The 18,433-nt window shown below is 46.2% G+C and overlaps 1 protein-coding gene across 6 annotated transcripts in view; it reads left to right on the top strand.

Moving 5' to 3' along the window:
- The window catches only part of AP1G2 (adaptor related protein complex 1 subunit gamma 2), a 210,605-nt gene that overhangs the window by 67,662 nt on the left and 124,510 nt on the right, over positions 1 to 18,433 (top strand). For all 6 annotated transcript variants that reach the window (XM_078644910.1, XM_078644909.1, XM_078644913.1 and 3 more), the window contains one exon: positions 45 to 125. In XM_078644910.1, the coding sequence (XP_078501036.1) occupies positions 45 to 125 (81 nt within the window). The remainder of the gene's footprint in view (positions 1 to 44; positions 126 to 18,433) is intronic.

An 18,433-nucleotide genomic window follows, 5' to 3' on the forward strand; every position in this document is an offset into this window, starting at 1 on the left:
TCAGTGGGCCACACCTTGTCTTATTGTTCTCTCTTTTCACACAGGTCCAGATCTTACACCTTCTAAGAGCTTTGGGCCAGAACGATGAGGCCTGCAGTGATGCCATGAACGACACCCTGGCGCAGGTAAAAGGTGAAGCAAGAGGAGGGGGGGGGGGGGGTGGAGAGGTGATATTCCGTTATGGAGTCAAGTGGTTTTGTTTCTGTGGCCAAGTGTTCTCCTGCAGTGACCCCTGCTGGCTAGGCCGGACACTGCCAGTGTTACGTCAGCATACCTCTGTGCACAGAGAGCGAGAGAGTTAAGAGCCAAGGCTCTTCCTGTGGCTATTAGTAGAGCTGAATTAATATGGAGCGCAGATTGTTGGACTCGATCTACCAGGTGGCCCCATGTCGGGGCGCCAATTGTACTCATTGTGAATTTTTAAGTATGTTGGAATTTGTCGTTTTACGTTCTACATTCTACGTTGTAAGTACATACCTATGGGACCCTGAATGTAAATGATGTTGGACAAACTCCCAGGACTGGCTGAAAGTGACGCAGCTGGCATAAGGTCAGTTGTTACAGATGGACTGGAGCTGGTTTGCATAAGACAGTGTTGCTGAAGAAATGCAGTGCTGGGGAGGAGAGAGCCAAGAACTCCTTTTGGTGTGCCTGGGGCTGGCAATGTTGCTGTAGTGAACAACATTGCTCTTAAGAGTCCACAACATCGCCACAAAGGGGCCTGCAACAAATGCGCTTTTTATACTGAAAAGATGAAATCATCCACACCAGAGCGGCCACGGACTGACTACGAACCAAGATGCTGGTCAAGCATGCACAAGGATATCGGATAAAACAATTGAGGTTTTTTGCATGTTTCCTACAAACAGCAGTTCTCAGACATACAAGTCCAACATTCTGGTTGAAGCTTTAAACTCCTACAAATTTAAAAATGTTTTATGCACCGTGTCCTAAAAATATTATTTTATCAATCAAAATATAGTTCTTGTTAAGTAACTATGTATGTTTGGTTACACTGTGATCTGTTATCCTATCGGACCTTGAGATTAATCCATGGCCTCTTATACAACCGAGGAAAGGGACATAAAGCATTGAAACCAAATGAAACAGGAAAAAATGCTTCACAAAAACTACATACACATGGTCAGTCACAAGTAAAACAATAGAGTGCGCATAAGTTATGATAAATGAGTATTCTGCTGAAAATTCCTGGTTAAAATATTTGTACACATCCGCTTTAATCTACAGGCAGCTATAAAGTGCAGGTCATAAAAACAGACATTCCTGGGTGTACATCTAGACAACCAGGACGCAACAGAATTACAACATAAATTTAGTTTTTAATTGTCACGGTCTCAGTATGTGGTTACTCACACATTTCTTATTCTATATTGCACAGTCTCCAGAGCCACTTATTTCTTGTTTCTGGCTCTAATTCCATTATCATGCTCCTGGGTTATTGTCTTGGTAGAGTGAATAGTTCAACCCACATACAGTGTGTCCCATTCATTCTGAAGTGCTCATGTCGAGTTTATATTTGGTATCACAATTAATAAGTCAATTGATTTTTTGACACAACTGCTGTCTCCACTTTTTTTTTGTACTTGTGTGTTCCTGTAACTCGTATTTACAAATACTAAATTTTGCATTTTGGGGAAACCTGGTAATTTGTCCTATGATCAACTATGAAAAGGAAATAGATGGTGCTGCCTGTTGGTCTGTTTCTGCTTTAAGTTCTATGCTCTTCTAAATATTATGTTCGAGGCATGTGGGCTGCTGAATTCATATCTTAGCATAGATCGCCGCCTAGTGTTGGGTCCGGATGTTTGCACCTTGTTGTCTTGGAATAGTCTTCGAAGTATCACGAGATAGGTGACTCCTCTCCTGGACTACAGTGCGCATGGGCATCTTCTCCATCCTCAGATTGTTTTTTTCCGCCATTGGGTTCGGATGCACTTCGACAACTCCAACTTCGGGACCGAAGTTTTCCAACTTTCCACCGCTAAAAGTTTATACTTTCTACGGTATTGTTTCCGCTCGGTATCCCTCGACTCGACAAAACTTCCTTTTCTCTCTGGTCGTCGACGCGGGCCATTGGGCCTTTTCGATGCCACGTGGACCTTCTGCTGATGGAAAGGACCCCGTTTAAAAAATGCCCAGAGTGTGGAGCCAAATTTCCACACAGCGACAAGCATAGGGTATGCAACAGGTGCCTATCTCCAGAGCACAACGAAGAAAACTGTCCAGCTTGTGCTCTGTTCCGGTCCAAAAAGACTATCCGGAACTGAAGAGCTGCTCGACTAGAAATGCAGCGGCAGGCACCAGAACCGGAAAACATATTCGACGACGAACATGAACTCTGAGGTGGAGGGCTCTGAAGATCTCAAAATAGTCACCGTAGAGGACCAGTCGGACTCCGATGACCAGATCACACCGGGGCAAACCGTGAGTACCAAAGCCTCTACCCCGCCTCCACCTCCACACAAGGCTCCGGTCAAAGCATTGCACAAAAGCCTTAGCCGCGACCGAAACATCGCTTCAGAAGCCCCGCCTTCCGGCTCGGCTCCGAAGACCACACCGAAGCCTTCCGGTACCCCGGGACCGAGCAACGCCACTCAACCCCAAAAGGTCGTCGACCCCAGTAAAGTCGTCGATCCGAAAAATGCTGTAGAACCAAAAAAGGCCTACGAGCCGAAAAAAGCAGTTGACCCAAAAAAGGTCGTCGAACCGAAGAAGGTCGCTGAACCGAAGAAGGTCGCCGAACCGAAGGAGGCAGTCGAACCGAAGGAGGCAGTCGAACCGAAGGAGGCAGTCGAACCGAAGGAGGCCGTCGAACCGAAGGAGGCCGTCGAACCGAAGGAGGCCGTCGAACCGAAGGAGGCAGTCGAACCGAAGGAGGCCGTCGAACCGAAGGAGGCCGTCGAACCGAAGGAGGCCGTCGAGCAAAAGAAAGCGGTCGAGCCAAAAAAGGTGGGCGAGCCGAAACAGGTCGTCGACCCGGAAAAGGCCGTCAAACCGAAAAAAGGTGTTGAGCCAAAAAAGCCCGTCGACCCTAAGAAGGTTTCACATCATAGAAACGTCCAGCCTAAAGAGACACTCGACCCGAAAAAAGCCGTACAGCCGAAAAAAGCAAAATCTTCGGCGCCACGGACAGAGGAGGAAGAACTCTTTCTCCCAGATCCACAACAAAGACTGTATATAGACCCCGAAACAGGACATATAGTCTACAATAAAAACAAAAGAAGTCTGGACACTGAAGCCCCTTCTCATGTTCCTCCTAAGAAAAAGGACTTTGGCACATCCCCTTCAAGACCTTACACACCACCTCCTTTCACTCCCAACATGCCTTATGTCCCATATTCTCCTTCACTTGTAGATTATGATCATGAAGAAGACATGGGGGAAGATCCTCAGGATGATTTTATACCACCTGACGATCCAGGGAACCCAGATGACGCATGGAGTGACCATAATGACCCCGATGACACAGATTACACACAGCCCATCCCCGATCCCACTACATACCCCACAAAGCCGTCTCCTACTGACGGCACTGTCGCTGTTAACCAACTAGTGGACAGAGCAGCTCAGTATCATGATGTACACATGCACACTGACCCTATTTATTTATTTATACAGGATTTGTAATGCACATGGCTGCCTCAGCAACGAGGCATCCCAGCGCAACCAGAAACCGGCGGAGAAAGACAGGGAGACTTACAAGCACAAAGTATCCAAGAGTGGGGAACAACCATGTTTTTAGCGATTTCCGAAATGCCAGAAGATTGGGGGTGGCTCGAATGCTAGCTGGGAGGGAATTCCAAAGTTTGGCTACCAAGAAGCCAAACGAGCGACCACCAGCCCTTACTTTCCTCACTCGAGGGACACAGACCAAACCATGGTGTGCGGAACGCAGAGCGCGCCTAGGCACATAGGGCTTCAACAGACCTGATAGCCCAATAGGGGCTTGATGACTCAGGATTTTGTGCGCAATGCGCAGCACCTTAAACTGAATAAGGGCTTCAATTGGCAGCCAGTGCAATTTCAGAAGCACGCGTTCAACTGATTGAGATCTTGCGAGTGCCACTAGCATGCGCGCTGCTGCATTTTGGACCCTCTGCAGGCGTTTGATACTTGCCTTATTAGCACCTAGATATAAGGCATTGCCAAAGTCAAGTCTCGCAAGAATGGAGGCTTGCATGATGGTTTGGCGTACTCTAGGCGGAAAGAGACCAAGCAGAGGCCTCAATCCTCTCAGGAGCCCAAAACAGACAGCAGCAACAGCTCTTGTCTGCTTCTCAAATGTTAATCCGGAATCAAATCAGACACCCAAGTTCTTTACCGACTCCTTCGGTAACAGAGCAGGTTTCAGATGTTCAGGCCACCACTGCTCAGACCAGAGCTCCTGGTCCTTCCCATATAGTAGAATCTCGGACTTGCTGGCCTTTAGTTGAAGGCAATTAGCCTTCATCCAGTCAGAGATAATAGACAGATCCTCTTTGAAGGTCTCCAGGTTGGCGCGAAATTTTTTTGAAAAAGCAATCACCAGCTGGGTGTCGTCTGCATACGACACCAGGTACAACCCCCTACCTCTGGCCACCTCTGCTAAGGGTCCCACATACAGGTTGAATAAAAGTGGGCTCAGGATAGAGCCTTGAGGTACCCCCCTACACATGGCATAATGTGGTTCTGAAAATCCTGGACTCGTGTAATAATTCTGGACTCGAGAATAAAACTTCATCGTAACAGGACGAATTTAGTATCAAAAGACCGAGAATGACGAGTACACCATGTACAAGCATTTTCGTCTTACTCGAGTGACGATTTCACCTCGAAATCTTCATTTTCGTTCTGAACCCTTGGCTTCCATTTTGTAGACTGCAGCCATTTTATGAGTTGCCCTTTACATAGGCTTATAATACAGCTAAATTCGATTCCAAAGGACACGTACACCTTGATTGACTTTTCTCTGACCTAGGCAGGCTGGGCAAGCTGAAGCCATTGCCCCAGGCCAAACCTTTTTGGTCAGTTCCTCTCCCAGTGGCCGAATGAGATAGCATCAAGGCTCAACAGGCCATAAAACCTTTTCAGCACACACACACCCTGCCGAATCTTGCTCACACCTGTCCCTGCTCTTTTCTCTCACTTGCTTTATGATGGGGAGGTGCCCATTTTTATTGGGGGTCCACCGATATCTGATGAAATGTTGGGCCTTGCCGGGTGATTTGTTGTGGGCTGGACGAACTGAAATATGGACATGTCATCATGACTCTGCTTTTCCTTTGTAACAAAGAATGTGAATAGTGTACTGTAAATTCGAAGAATGTTTGCCTAAAGCACAATATTTTGTATAAAAAGAGAAGCCTGACTTTGTAAGTTTGAGCAGTCTTCTGAGAATATACATCCCGTGTGTTGTACTTCTAGGACGCTTGTTTCTTGGTTGCAGCCAATAAAATCGATCCTTGACTTCACCTAGAAGACTCTGAGTTTCTGTGGTCTGAATCAGGAAAGAACCCGAGGTCTTTGGGTGTACCCTGGCACCGCTGGGTTACCGGTTCGTTACCGGTTCTGAAAAACCCAGTACCTCAGTTGGCGCCCAACGTTTGGGGCGATTCCAGCAATACCAGTCCAGCCAGAGGTTCGTGAGGAGCTTCGTGTGAAAATTCTGGAGGACGGCCAACCACTTCATCGACCCCTGCATGTCGACGTGGTCCGAAGGTCTTTGCTGCGAGGTTCCCCGCTTCCCGACGGCTACAAAGGACTGCTGCCCTGGCTATCGCCCTGATTTGGACCCTTGAAGTTTGGTAGAGCGAAACGCTAAGACGAGTCTTCTGGTGATGTCATCGATATCTCAGTTAAGTGTAAGTGGAGCGTCTCCCAGTCCTTAGTTGGTTTTGATTTGGAACTTGCAAGTGCCAAAGCCGAAGGACTCGTGTATTCACGAGAAATATCGTAATCGATAATCCTTTGAAGTTTGGAGCTAGACTAGAGAGCGAAGATGCCTGGTCTTAGACTTGGAAATTTGTCTTGTCTTGGTTGTAATAATAGGGACTCCCGATTGGAGGACTCATGTCCGGTTCCTCCGGTTGGAACTCCAACTTACGAATAATATGTAAAACATGGAGTAGGGCCCATCACATACAATAAAGTGTGGATGAAATACACCAGAAAAGATGGTGTTTTAAAATGGCCCCAATATGGTAGCTTTGATACAGAAATCTTAGATAACCTCGAAGTTAAACTTTTCAAAAAGAAAGCCCGGCCGGCGATGTTTGACTCTTTCCGCCTATGGCGTAAAGAAGCCAAACAGAAGGAAATTAAATTAGCGAAGAAAAATAAGAGAGAAGGGGGAATTTCGATAATGCAAGCTGCTATGCAGTTTAAAGACAATGAAGAAGAACAGATGAGTGAGCAGTTGCACAGGCAACGTAAAATGGTAATAGATAAATGCTATCCAGTTTTGCCGTCTCTTCAGCAAGATGCAGCAAAAGAGCGCGAAAAAGATCCGTTAATGTCACATTTATTAAGTTCGCCACCCCCCTATGCGCAATATGCCACGGCACCTCCGCAACCTTTAGTAGTGCAACCTGTGCCTCCTGTTCCTCCACAGCACCCACCAGCTGTTCTTCAGCTGGCTCCTGCTCCTTTGGTGCAGCCTCCTCAAGGCCCACCGATCACATCTGTTTCACCTGTGCTTTCTACGACTTTGCCTAGTGCACCTTCTATTTCTCCTAATGATCCCTCTGCTATTGTTTCTGCTCCTGCCTTACCGCACCCTGTTTTTCCACCCGTTCTTCCTTCAGTTTCTCCTTCCGTTCGGCAGAGAATGGCCAACACTGTTACTAATCTTTTCTCACCTCTTTTCGGGTCGCCTACTACGACCCCTAACATGGAACGAAGACAGTTGCGAAGTCAACTGCCTGACTATCAAGAGAGAGATTCACTGAATCGTTTAGCACATAAATGGGTTATGGACACTGTAAGGTATGATGTAGATTCTGTCATGGAAGTCTTCCGTCAATGGGAAGCACCGAAGCAGAGATATGTTTTTGAACAAATGTGTGTTTTCCTTTGTGAGGATTTGGAAGATAATGATCTGGAATACAACCCGCCCAAGTTGTGTCGTGTACGGTTCGAGTTTGGAGAGGCCATGATCGTAGGTCCAGATGTCGAGAGAGCGGTTGAGACATTGTTGTCATTTCGGAGTAAGGGGGGCAGTTCTCAGTCGTCATTTGAGCATGGCACATCCGGTAGGAAAAAGGCGCGACAGTACCCCATGAGAGAGGTTCCCCCACAATGGAGAGAGGGTGACGCAAATGCTCACCCACCTATTCTGCCACACTTTCAGCGGGTGTGGGTACATGTCCCATGGAGGCGAGCGGAAGTTTTAGCCCTTAAACAGACATTACCTGATCCCCGTAAAAATCCTGCAGGGTATTACAAAGAGTTGTCACAGACTGCAGGGTCATGTATCATGAATTTAGCCGATATCGATATGTTATTTGGGAATGTTGTTCCACAGCCTTTATGGGGTAAGATTCGTCATACAGATCATGATCAGGAGTTAGGTGACTCATGGGCTAATATTGCTGCTGCAGATGCCCGACAAGTTGGTGGTTCTAAGCCTGAGCCTTTAGTAGCTGAACTTCCTGGTAAAATAATTGATTACATGAAAATGATAATGCCTGCAATACGTGTAAATTGGGATAAGTTGTCTGCATGTAAGCAGAAGAAAGATGAAACGGTCTCATATTTCTTCACCAGGTTTGAAGAGACTTTTGTCGACCACAGTGGTCAAGATATGAGCACAGAAGGCGGTCAGCGTTTGTTCGTCGATAACCTTTTGTGCACAATCTGCTTCCCGAGTTGTGTAAAAAGTTAAAAGATTCAGAGAGTTCATGGGCAGTTTCCTCCTCAGCACAGATATAGGCTACTGCACAGTATTACGAAAATCGAGACAAAGACGAGAAAGATAGAGCAGAAAAGAAAACTAAAGAGTTGAAAACGAAGGTTTTGTTACAGCAAGCATATCCGCCACGTGGTGGTGGTGGCCAGAATAGTGGTGGTCAAAATAATAGTGGTCAGAGTAACTATCAGAATAATTATCAGCAGCCTCAACAGTATCAGAGGAACTCGCAAAGAGTCGAGTATACTCAACCACGTGTCCCTGTAGGCCCCAATCAGTGTTCATATTGCAAGGAAGAGGGTCATTTCAAGTATAGTTGTCCTATTTTATTACAGCGTGCAAATGGTGCTTCTGGTGTAAGAGGTCGAGGTGCTCAGCAAGCATCTAGAGGTAGAGGACGTGGAAATTTCCACCCAGAACACAGTCTCTTCCACCTCAAAATTCGATGAATAGGTTTGATCAGCAGAATAACGCATCTGGTAGGACAGCTCAGTACTATGCTGATGATTACTATACAGAAGATGAGCATTGGGAAGGTGATGATTGCTAGGACAGCCATAGACAAAGAGAGGGAGTTGTTTCAGTTCCAGTAGATCAGAGTGGACCTTACGTTGAGGTGATTACATCAGGTGTATCAGAGCCTTTTCTGTTGGATACTGGTGCTACAAAGAGTTCTATTATGCACTCCAAACTCCCTGGCGCACCTTCGTCTGGCGAAATGAACGTTTCTGTAGGTTTTTCTGGCGCCCCAGTTAGAAATCCGATTTCTGACCCTTTGTCCCTTTCTGTTGGACCTTGTGAATTCGAAGCACCCCTTATTCTGACAACAGGTTGTGGTGAAATCTTGCTAGGATTAGATTTGCTAAAAAGATTGTATGCGACTTTGTACTGTTCTCCTTCTTGAGTACAACTTACACTGAGTAAGAAAGTGGTTTCTCCAATGTATTTGTCGAGAGACAAACTTCCAACAGAATTGTCATCTCTCCCGAATATTCTTTGGGCTACTGGTCCTAATGATGTAGGTCTTTTGGAAATACCACCATATGTTGTAACATTGAAAGCCAATGTTAGAATGCCACGAATTCCCCAATATAGAATTTCTAGTGAAGGTGAAAAAGCTTTGCTAGCGATCGTTTACGAACTGATTGAAAAAGATGTGATTGAAGAGACAAGAGGCAACGTTTGCAATAGCCCTGTTCTGCCTGTTTTAAAACGAACTGATCCCTCTCAGCCACCTGTGTACAGATTTGTGATTGATCTTAGAGAGGTGAATAAAATAGTTGTGCCACAATTTCCAGTTGTCCCCGACATTACTGCCCTCTTGACCATGATTCCAGCTTCTGCCACCTGGTTTTCGGTGATTGACTTGAAGAATGCTTTCTTCAGCATCCCGATTGCTGAGGAGAGCAGGGATATTTTTTCCTTCAGTTTAGGAGGACGCAGTTTCCGCTTTAAACGCGCTCCTCAGGGCTACTGTGAAAGTCCATCAATATATAGTCAAGCTCTAAAGACACAGCTTGATACGATTGTTTTACCTGAAGGTGCTACTCTTGTACAGTACGTTGATGATTTGCTTGTTGCTGCAGATACTGAGGAAATATGTAAGAAAGCCACGTTGTCTTTGTTGCGTCATCTGTGTGATTTGCATCACAAAGTGTCACTTTCCAAATTACAATATTGCCGACAAGAAGTGACCTACTTAGGTCATCTCTTATCGAAGGAGGGAAGGAAACTGACCCCAGAAAGAATTCAGGCAATAGTGAAATTAAGTGTGCCAAGAACACAGAGAGAAGTGCGTGCTTTCTTGGGCATTACATCGTACTGTAGACAGTGGATTCCAAATTTTTCGTTATTAGCCAAACCTTTGGTGGCATTAACGTGTAAAGATACACCCAATCCCATTCCTTGGTCTGAAGAGTGTCAGAAAAGTTTTTCTGAATTGCGCACAGCATTATGTTCGGCTCCTGTGTTAGGTACCCCCAACTACAGTAAGCCCTTTATATTATATGTCCATGAGAAGGAAGGTTGTGCATTGTCAGTTTTGACTCAGTTGTTTGGGGACAAACAGCGTCCATGTGCATATTTTTCGTCGACTTTGGATCCAGTAGCTAGAGCGTTGCCAAGTTGTTTAAGAGCCGCAGCAGCTGTTTCTATCCAACAGTCTGCTGGTCTAGTAATGAACAATACACTAGTCGTGATGGTCCCACATGCAATAGACACGTTGTTAAATAGAACCAAGACACAGCACTTAACTAGTGCTCGATTGTCAGGTTACGAATTAACATTGTTAGCTAGTCTTGTGCACATAAAAAGGTGCAACACTTTAAACCTAGCTACGTTGTTGCCAATTGTAGAGGAATTAGATGCTTCAGAACAGCATGATTGTTTTCTTAGAACAGAAGAAGAAACAAAAGGGAGAGTAGATCTCTACGATACTCCTCTTGCTGAATGTGATGGTACATTGTGGGTGGATGGTTCATGCTTCAAGCTTCCGAATGGTGACACGACTGCAGCATATGCTGTCACGACTTTGCATACAATTGTTGAAGCTGCACGTATTCCACATAATTCAGCTCAAGCAGCAGAGTTGATTGCACTTACAAGAGCATGTGTGTTGTCAAAAGGAATGAAAGTGACTGTCTATACCGACAGTCAGTATGCATTTGGTGTGGCTCACAGTTTTGGACGATTGTGGAAAGAACGTGGGTTCCTGACTTCGCATGGAGCTAAGATTCAGCATGGTCAGTTGGTGAATGAGCTTCTTGAATCACTGACCGTGCCTCTGCAAGTGGCGATTGTGAAATGTAGTGCTCACAAGAAGGTGACTGATGATGTTGTCGTGGAAATGCATTTGCTGATGAAATCGCGAAAGAAACTGCAAGGAATGTGATGAGCCGAATGTATGTTGCAGGCCCTGCAAGATGGGTTGGTGATGTTGGAATGTGTGAGGACACGATAGAGAGTGTGAAGTCTATTCAAGCTGAGGCTACAGAGAAAGAATTGAGCATGTGGAGAGAAAGTAAGGGTAGAATGGATGCAAATGGCTGTTGGATTGAATTGTCAGAGCATCAGAGATGGTTGTTACCCGATGCATATGTGCTTGCAGTGGTTACAATGGCTCATGGAATGGCTCACATCAGTGTGAAAGGGATTTGTAAGTTGTTGGCTCCAGTATGGCAAAATGCAGGAATTCCCAAGTGTGCAGAGAATGTCGTCAAGAATTGCATGGTGTGTCTGAAACACAATCCTGGTAGGGGAACCCGAACTCCAGCTGGTCATTTTGCACCTCCTACGTATCCGTTCGAGGTTTTGCAGCTAGATTTCATTCACATGGAGAGGTGCAACAATTTAAAATACGTACTCGTTGTTGTTTGTGCCTTCTATCCCCTAAAAGACAACACTGCCTTATCCACAGCTAAAGCCCTTGTGAAAGAGTTCTTCCCCAGGTTTGGAATGCCTAGAATGGTCTGGAGTGATAATGGAAGTGAATTTGTGGGTCGTGTGATGAAGAGAGTGTGTGAAGGGCTAGGTATTCAGCAAAGGTTCCACGCTGCAAATCACCCCCAATCAGCTGGATTAGTAGAATGTTACAATGGCACGCTTAAGTTAAAACTGGCCAAAATTCAAGCAAGCACGGGTCTTAAATGGCCTGACGCTCTACCCTTAGCACTCCTGTCCACCAGAATGACTGTGCATTCGCGAGTGAAACTTAGTACCTATGAGATAGTTTTTGGCCGCCCGGCCAATATATGGGGAGTGCCTAGACCCACCAAGTTCAGCGAGATCGAACACCCTGTTTTGCTTGATTATCTGTATGAATTGACGGCTAAATTGCGTGTTTTGCATCAACAGGTTCACGACACCCTGCCTCCGGTCTCTGAGACTCCAGGACATCAGATCGACCCTGGATCCTGGGTCTTGGTCAAGAACTTCCAGCGAATCAAAAACGACCAGCCCAGGTGGACCGGACCGCACCTCGTCCTTCTTTCCACAAGATCGGCAGTTCGAGTGGAAGGGAAGAAGCACTGGATCCACGGGGTCCACTGTAAAAGGATACCTTTACCTCTGCCGTATGACCAGTGGGTCCAGGAGGGTGTCGGCGACTCAGAAACTGAAACCGTGCCACGTTTCCTACCTTTCAGTGATGCACGGGTAAAAGGAACACTGACTGAACAAGAGAGTGACAATATTTTTCAACCAGCAGCATCACCATCAAAGCGGTTGAACACTACAGAGCCTGAACTCTTGTTCCAGGATCAAACCGTACCTGGAAGAAAACGTTACAATTTGAGACCGAGACCTATGGACAAATAAACCTTTTTTTCTTCCCTCTGCTATTTTTTGAAGTGCAGCTCTCCCATCTAAGAAACTTGCTTATTTTTGTTTTTCAAACCGCCATCCGGGTTCTGCTGCTAGGGCCGCGATTGCCCAAAGTCTTTGGGGTGCAGCTGACGACGTTAGGTCGGCAGTTCTGGTTGGTCTAAGGGAGTTGCCCTGGACTGACAGAAGCATTCCTTAGCAGAATCAACCTCCCATCGCGGGCAGCACTTTAGAGAGGATGGAGTTTCTCGAGATGGAGAGACCTGCCACGGAAATGAACTTTAAACACAGGATCTGTAATATAATGACAAAGAAAAGCTTTTTGATATTGTGCATTTTCATGCTATTCAATGTGATGATATTTTTAATAAGTTATGTGTTATTCTCTTTTCGAGTAACATTTGCACCCACTACATCGCCCATACCTCCTCCTTCTACTGTTTTCCCACACTCTTTTCAACCCCTTCCTGAACACGAATCAGCTAGGAGACTAGAGTTTATTAATAACTCCTTTGTTCAGCTCTTGCACCAACACCAACTTGTAATGAACACAACTAACTGTTGGGTGTGTGGTCTCATGCCACACACAACGGATAAAGGTATTCCTTATCTGGTCCTGCCATTCAGTCACAATGGTTCTGTGTGGGCATACAGAACAATGTTCATGTATGCACATGAAGTCTACCCCCTACGTTCTGTAACAGACAATCCTAAAAATAGTGCTCTAGTTAAGGGTATAGTAGACATGATTAAGGAAGGTATTTCTTATGAGACTATCCCGAGAGATGAGACACTAGTATACATAGGATGGAACGTAACCGGATATGGAGCTACTCTGAGTGAGAAACAGCAAGCTAAGAGATCTTCCCCGATTTGGATTGTACCCCATCAGGGTCATCTGTGTCTGCAAGGTAATGGCACGAATCCCAGAGCTCAGTTAGGGAAGAGTATCTGCACTAAAACGTATGTTTTTGCAGCCCAGACTTCCCCTTCGTTTTTAGCAGCTAAGGGTACCTATTTCATCTGCCATGATAGAGCCTATACATGGTTGCCCCCTGACTTTTCGGGCTCATGTTTTGTTTCATTCCTGTTGCCTCCCACCTACACAGCAGCGGCAGATTACCACAAGACAAGAGTAGTTAGAGGTGTCTTGAGTGAAGAAGACACTGCAGGTCAAGAATTTGGGGACTTTGCAAAGGGTTTTCTGCCGTTCTGGGGATCCATGGCTAACAGCAGGAACATAAGGCAATTAACAAGGGTAGTTGAGTCCACCGTGATTGAAACTGCTGGTGCCCTTAGTAACTTGACTGCTGAGCTCCAGTCGGATCGTCTTATGACCCTTCAGAACAGGGTCGCATTAGATGTCATACTTGCAGACCGAGGTGGGGTATGTAGATTGATCCAATCGAGTTGCTGTGTTTTCATCCCAGATAACGCTCCAACAGTGTACCAGGCCATCTCTAAACTGCATAAGATTTCCGAATCTATTCATGTAGATAAAGGAGATTGGTCATTTATGGGGTGGTTCTGGGAACTGATTTCCGGTTGGGGATGGAAAATTCTGATGGTCATTGGGATGGTCTTAGCCATTCTTTTCCTGTTCTGTCTGTGCGTGCAGTGTGCTCCTGCAATATGTGGCCTCTGTGTCACATCATGTGTAAGGAAACCTGTATCAAGAGACAAACTAAGTACTAGAATGATGTTACAGCAACATCTCAATGACTTTAGGAATATAGATGTGGACTCAGATTAGCATGAGGATAGATTAATTGCCTATGTAAGGGCAAAAGGAGGGATTGTGGTTCTGAAAATCCTGGACTCGTGTAATAATTCTGGACTCGAGAATAAAACTTCATCGTAACAGGACGAATTTAGTATCAAAAGACCGAGAATGACGAGTACACCATGTACAAGCATTTTCGTCTTACTCGAGTGACGATTTCACCTCGAAATCGTCATTTTCGTTCTGAACCCTTGGCTTCCATTTTGTAGATGGCAGCCATTTTATGAGTTGCCCTTTACATAGGCTTATAATACAGCTAAATTCGATTCCAAAGGACACGTACACCTTGATTGACTTTTCTCTGACCTAGGCAGGCTGGGCAAGCTGAAACCATTGCCCCAGGCCGAACCTGTTTGGTCAGTTCCTCTCCCAGTGGCCGAATGAGATAGCATCAAGGCTCAACAGGCCATAAAACCTTTTCAGCACACACACACCCTGCCGAATCTTGCTCACACCTGTCCCTGCTCTTTTCTCTCACTTGCTTTATGATGGGGAGGTGCCCATTTTTATCGGGGGTCCACCGATATCTGATGAAATGTTGGGCCTTGCCGGGTGATTTGTTGTGGGCTGGACGAACTGAAATATGGACATGTCATCATGACTCTGCTTTTCCTTTGTAACAAAGAATGTGAATAGTGTACTGTAAATTCGAAGAATGTTTGCCTAAAGCACAATATTTTGTATAAAAAGAGAAGCCTGACTTTGTAAGTTTGAGCAGTCTCCTGAGAATATACATCCCGTGTGTTGTACTTCTAGGACACATGTTTCTTGGTTGCAGCCAATAAAATCGATCCTTGACTTCACCTAGAAGACTCTGAGTTTCTGTGGTCTGAATCAGGAAAGAACCCGAGGTCTTTGGGTGTACCCTGGCACCGCTGGGTTACCGGTTCGTTACCGGTTCTGAAAAACCCAGTACCTCAGTAATCCTGCGAATGGAAGGGCGGCATAGATACTTGGAATGATCGCCCAGTCAGGAAGGATCGAATCCAGTCCAAGGCCTCATCTCTGACTCCAATTGTCCAAAGATGTTGGAGAAGGATTGCATGGGACACCGTGTCGAAAGCGGCACTTAGATCCAACAGGACCAAGGCCGCGGAGTCACCTTCATCCAACCGACTTCGGATAGTTTCCGTGACAGCGAGGAGAGCTGATTCGGTGCTGTGGCGGGGGCGAAACCCATGTTGGGAAGGGTCAAAGATATTATGCTAGTCGATGTAACCAGACAGGATGGAATTTACATGAGCCTCCACCACCTTTGCCATAAAAGGGAGCTGGGATATGGGTCGGTAATTACCAGGATCGTCCGGGTCAAGTGAGGGCTTCTTTAGCAGTGGAATGATTTTAGCATGCTTCCACGCCCTTGGAACAGAGGCTGATTTCAATGAAAGATTGACTAGTTCGAGAGCCACGGGGGCAATAGTGGTTGGAGCTGGCGAAAATAAGTCGCCGCCATTGGATCAGCTGGCGAGCCCGATTTAATTTTTGCACTTAAAATCTCAAACTCCTGGGGCGCCAGCAGTGGAAAAAATGTCAATCCCTTATTCATCCTAGTATCTGACCCTGCCAGCACAACATCCTCACTAGGGGGTTTCCCTGCAGAGAGGCCCTGATAGATCAACTCCACTTTCTTCACAAAGTGGAGTGCTAAAACCTCGCAGTGACTATTTGAAGCTACGGGGGAAATGTTAGACGTACCTGCACTCTTCATGTTTTTAAGTAGCGAGAAGATGGTCTTGGTCGGGTTGGAGCTAGTCAAGATTTTATCAGCAATGAACTCTGCCCGTGTTTTGCGGATGAGCTTGTGGTAATCCTTAACTGCCTCTCGATATACTGCTTTGGCAGACGGCTCATAGGAGCGGCGCCAGGCACGTTCCAACTGCTTGCACCCCTTCTTTGCCTGCGTTAGTAGATCTGTGAACCAAGGATTAGATGGCCCACGTCTCTTGCCTCTCCGTTTTGCTGGAATGCAACTATCCAGGCCAGCTACTAGCCAGTCATGAAAGCACTCTTGTGCCTCCTCGATATCCGCAGGGAGCTGGGGTCTCAACTCTGCCAACCGGGTGGTGAGCAACTCCTGATCTAATTTATGCCAGGGCAGTTTGGCCACAACTACAGGATGAACCACTTCAGCTCTGCCCTGCCACAGCAGAGAGAATGGAATCACTGAGTGGTCAGTCCAAGTCAGCGGAACCGGGGAAAGAGTTTTTAAGCACTCGAGGTTGGAAAAAATGGGATCAAGTAGGTGCCCAGCCACATGTGTGCCCTCCAAGACCAGTTGCGGCAGCTGAAAAGCTTCTAGGTCCGCTAAGAAGTTAGAAATCTCAGCCTTTTCTTCAAGCTCGAGGTGGAGATTAAGATCTCCGAAGATAGTAAAGTTAGGTACTTTACTAGCTATTGGTCCGATTTTGTTCACTAGGTCCTCACGGAAATTCCCGGAAGGCCCAGGAGGTCTATAAATTAAAAGGCCGGACAAAGTCAGATTGCAACTAAGCTTTATTCTAAATAGAGCGCTCTCACAACCCGCTCTTTCCTCCCTCAACAGGCTGACAGCAAACGCCACTTTAGCTATTACTGCGATGCCGCCCCCTCTCCCCCCCCCCCCACCCCCCTCTCTATTGATGTTATGTAAAATATAACCGTCCGGGAGGGCAAGCCCTGGCTCCGCCACTGTATCACGGGTCAGACAAGTTTCTGTGACAAAGAGGACATCAGGGGCCTCAGCCATAAGATGGTCGAATACTTCTGCATAGTGACTCACCAAAGAGCGGCAATTTAAACTGAGAAACTTGTATTCAGTATGACTAGATGGACAAAAAGACTGCGCGGGCGCCTAAGTGAGGTCATTTATAGTAACCCAGGATGTGGCCAGGCAAGCGAGTCAGCAAACACTAGTCTGCGACCTCGTCAATCCTCCCCCAAGATGGTGCACAACCTCCTTCCCTTGCCCTGAGCAGTGAATCCCCAAAGGTGGCAGAAATGCGGTGAGTTTAAAATACGGCGAAAATGACAATGCGAATGAAAATAAAAGTTCCCCCCAAACAATGAGTACAATTTGTAAAAAGCACCAATTCACATAGATCGTGCTATGAAAGCTCCCAGCTCACGCCTCAGGCTACGCAGGCTTGCCTGGCTTTGCATTTCAGGTTTTAAAAATGAAGTGCAATCTACCATACTCAATCAACCAGGATTTCTTATTTGGACCTGCGGTGGATACCATCTTAGAAAAGATGAAAAAAGACACTGACACCGCTAAGTCCATGGGTGCACTTCAATTTCAACAGTCTAGAAGCTCTTTTCGTCGCTCCTCCTTTCGAGGCGCAGGCAGAGGCAACACATCACAAACATCTTCATCATATAAAAGTACTACACAAGGCACCTTAAATAAAGGCTCCAAAAGAGGAGGTTATAGAGGAAACAATAACCAGGGCAGAGGACGTGGTAATAATAACACCCGAGCCTCCACCGCCACCAAACCGTGACTTTCTCGCACTCCCTCCAGACCACTTAACACCAGTCGGAGGCAGATTAACACAATTCCTACCAGTCTGGAATACCATTACTACAGACAGGTGGGCGAGACAAATTATCCAGTATGGTTACTGCCTGGAACGCAAATCTACTCCACCCAACATGCCACCGAAACACCGTTCAATGTCCAAAGAACACATCACGCTGTTACAACAGGAGGTGAAATCCATGCTAGAAAAAGGTGCCATAGAACTAGTCCCATTACAACATCAAGGGACAGGGTTATACTCTCTATACTTCCTCATTCCCAAAAAAGACGGCTCCCTCAGACCAATATTGGACCTCTAGCCTTTGAACCAATACATCCACTCAGATCATTTCCATATGATCACTCTATAACAGGTACTCCCACTACTCCAGCAAGGCGACTTCCTCGCAACATTAGACCTCAAGGATGCATACTTTCACATACCCATACATCCAGCTCACAGGAAATACCTCAGGCTCACAATAGAAGGTCAGCACTATCGATTCAAAGTCCTCCCCTTCAGGGTAACCACAGCACCAAGGGTGTTTACAAAATGCCTAGCAGTAGTGGCAGCACACCTCAGAAGGCAACACATCCATGTGTTCCCCTACCTCGACGATTGGCTCATAAAAGCCAATTCATACGTTCAGTGTGCCAGCCATACCTCACAGACGATCCAGCTACTGCACAATCTAGGATTTTCAATAAATTACCCAAAATCACATCTTCAACCCTCCCACATACAACAATATCTGGGAGCAACAATAGACACCACCGTAGCAAAGGCATATCCAAATCCAGCCACGATAGCCAACATACAATCTCTCATTCAAAAATTTCAGCCACAACACTCCCTGCCAGCTCGAGTCTTCATGCAGCTTATAGGCATGATGGCCTCCTGTATATTCATCGTCCCTCATACTCGCCT

This window comes from Lissotriton helveticus, chromosome 5_1 (assembly GCF_964261635.1).
Source record: "Lissotriton helveticus chromosome 5_1, aLisHel1.1, whole genome shotgun sequence".
NCBI classification, from domain to species: Eukaryota; Metazoa; Chordata; class Amphibia; order Caudata; family Salamandridae; genus Lissotriton; species Lissotriton helveticus.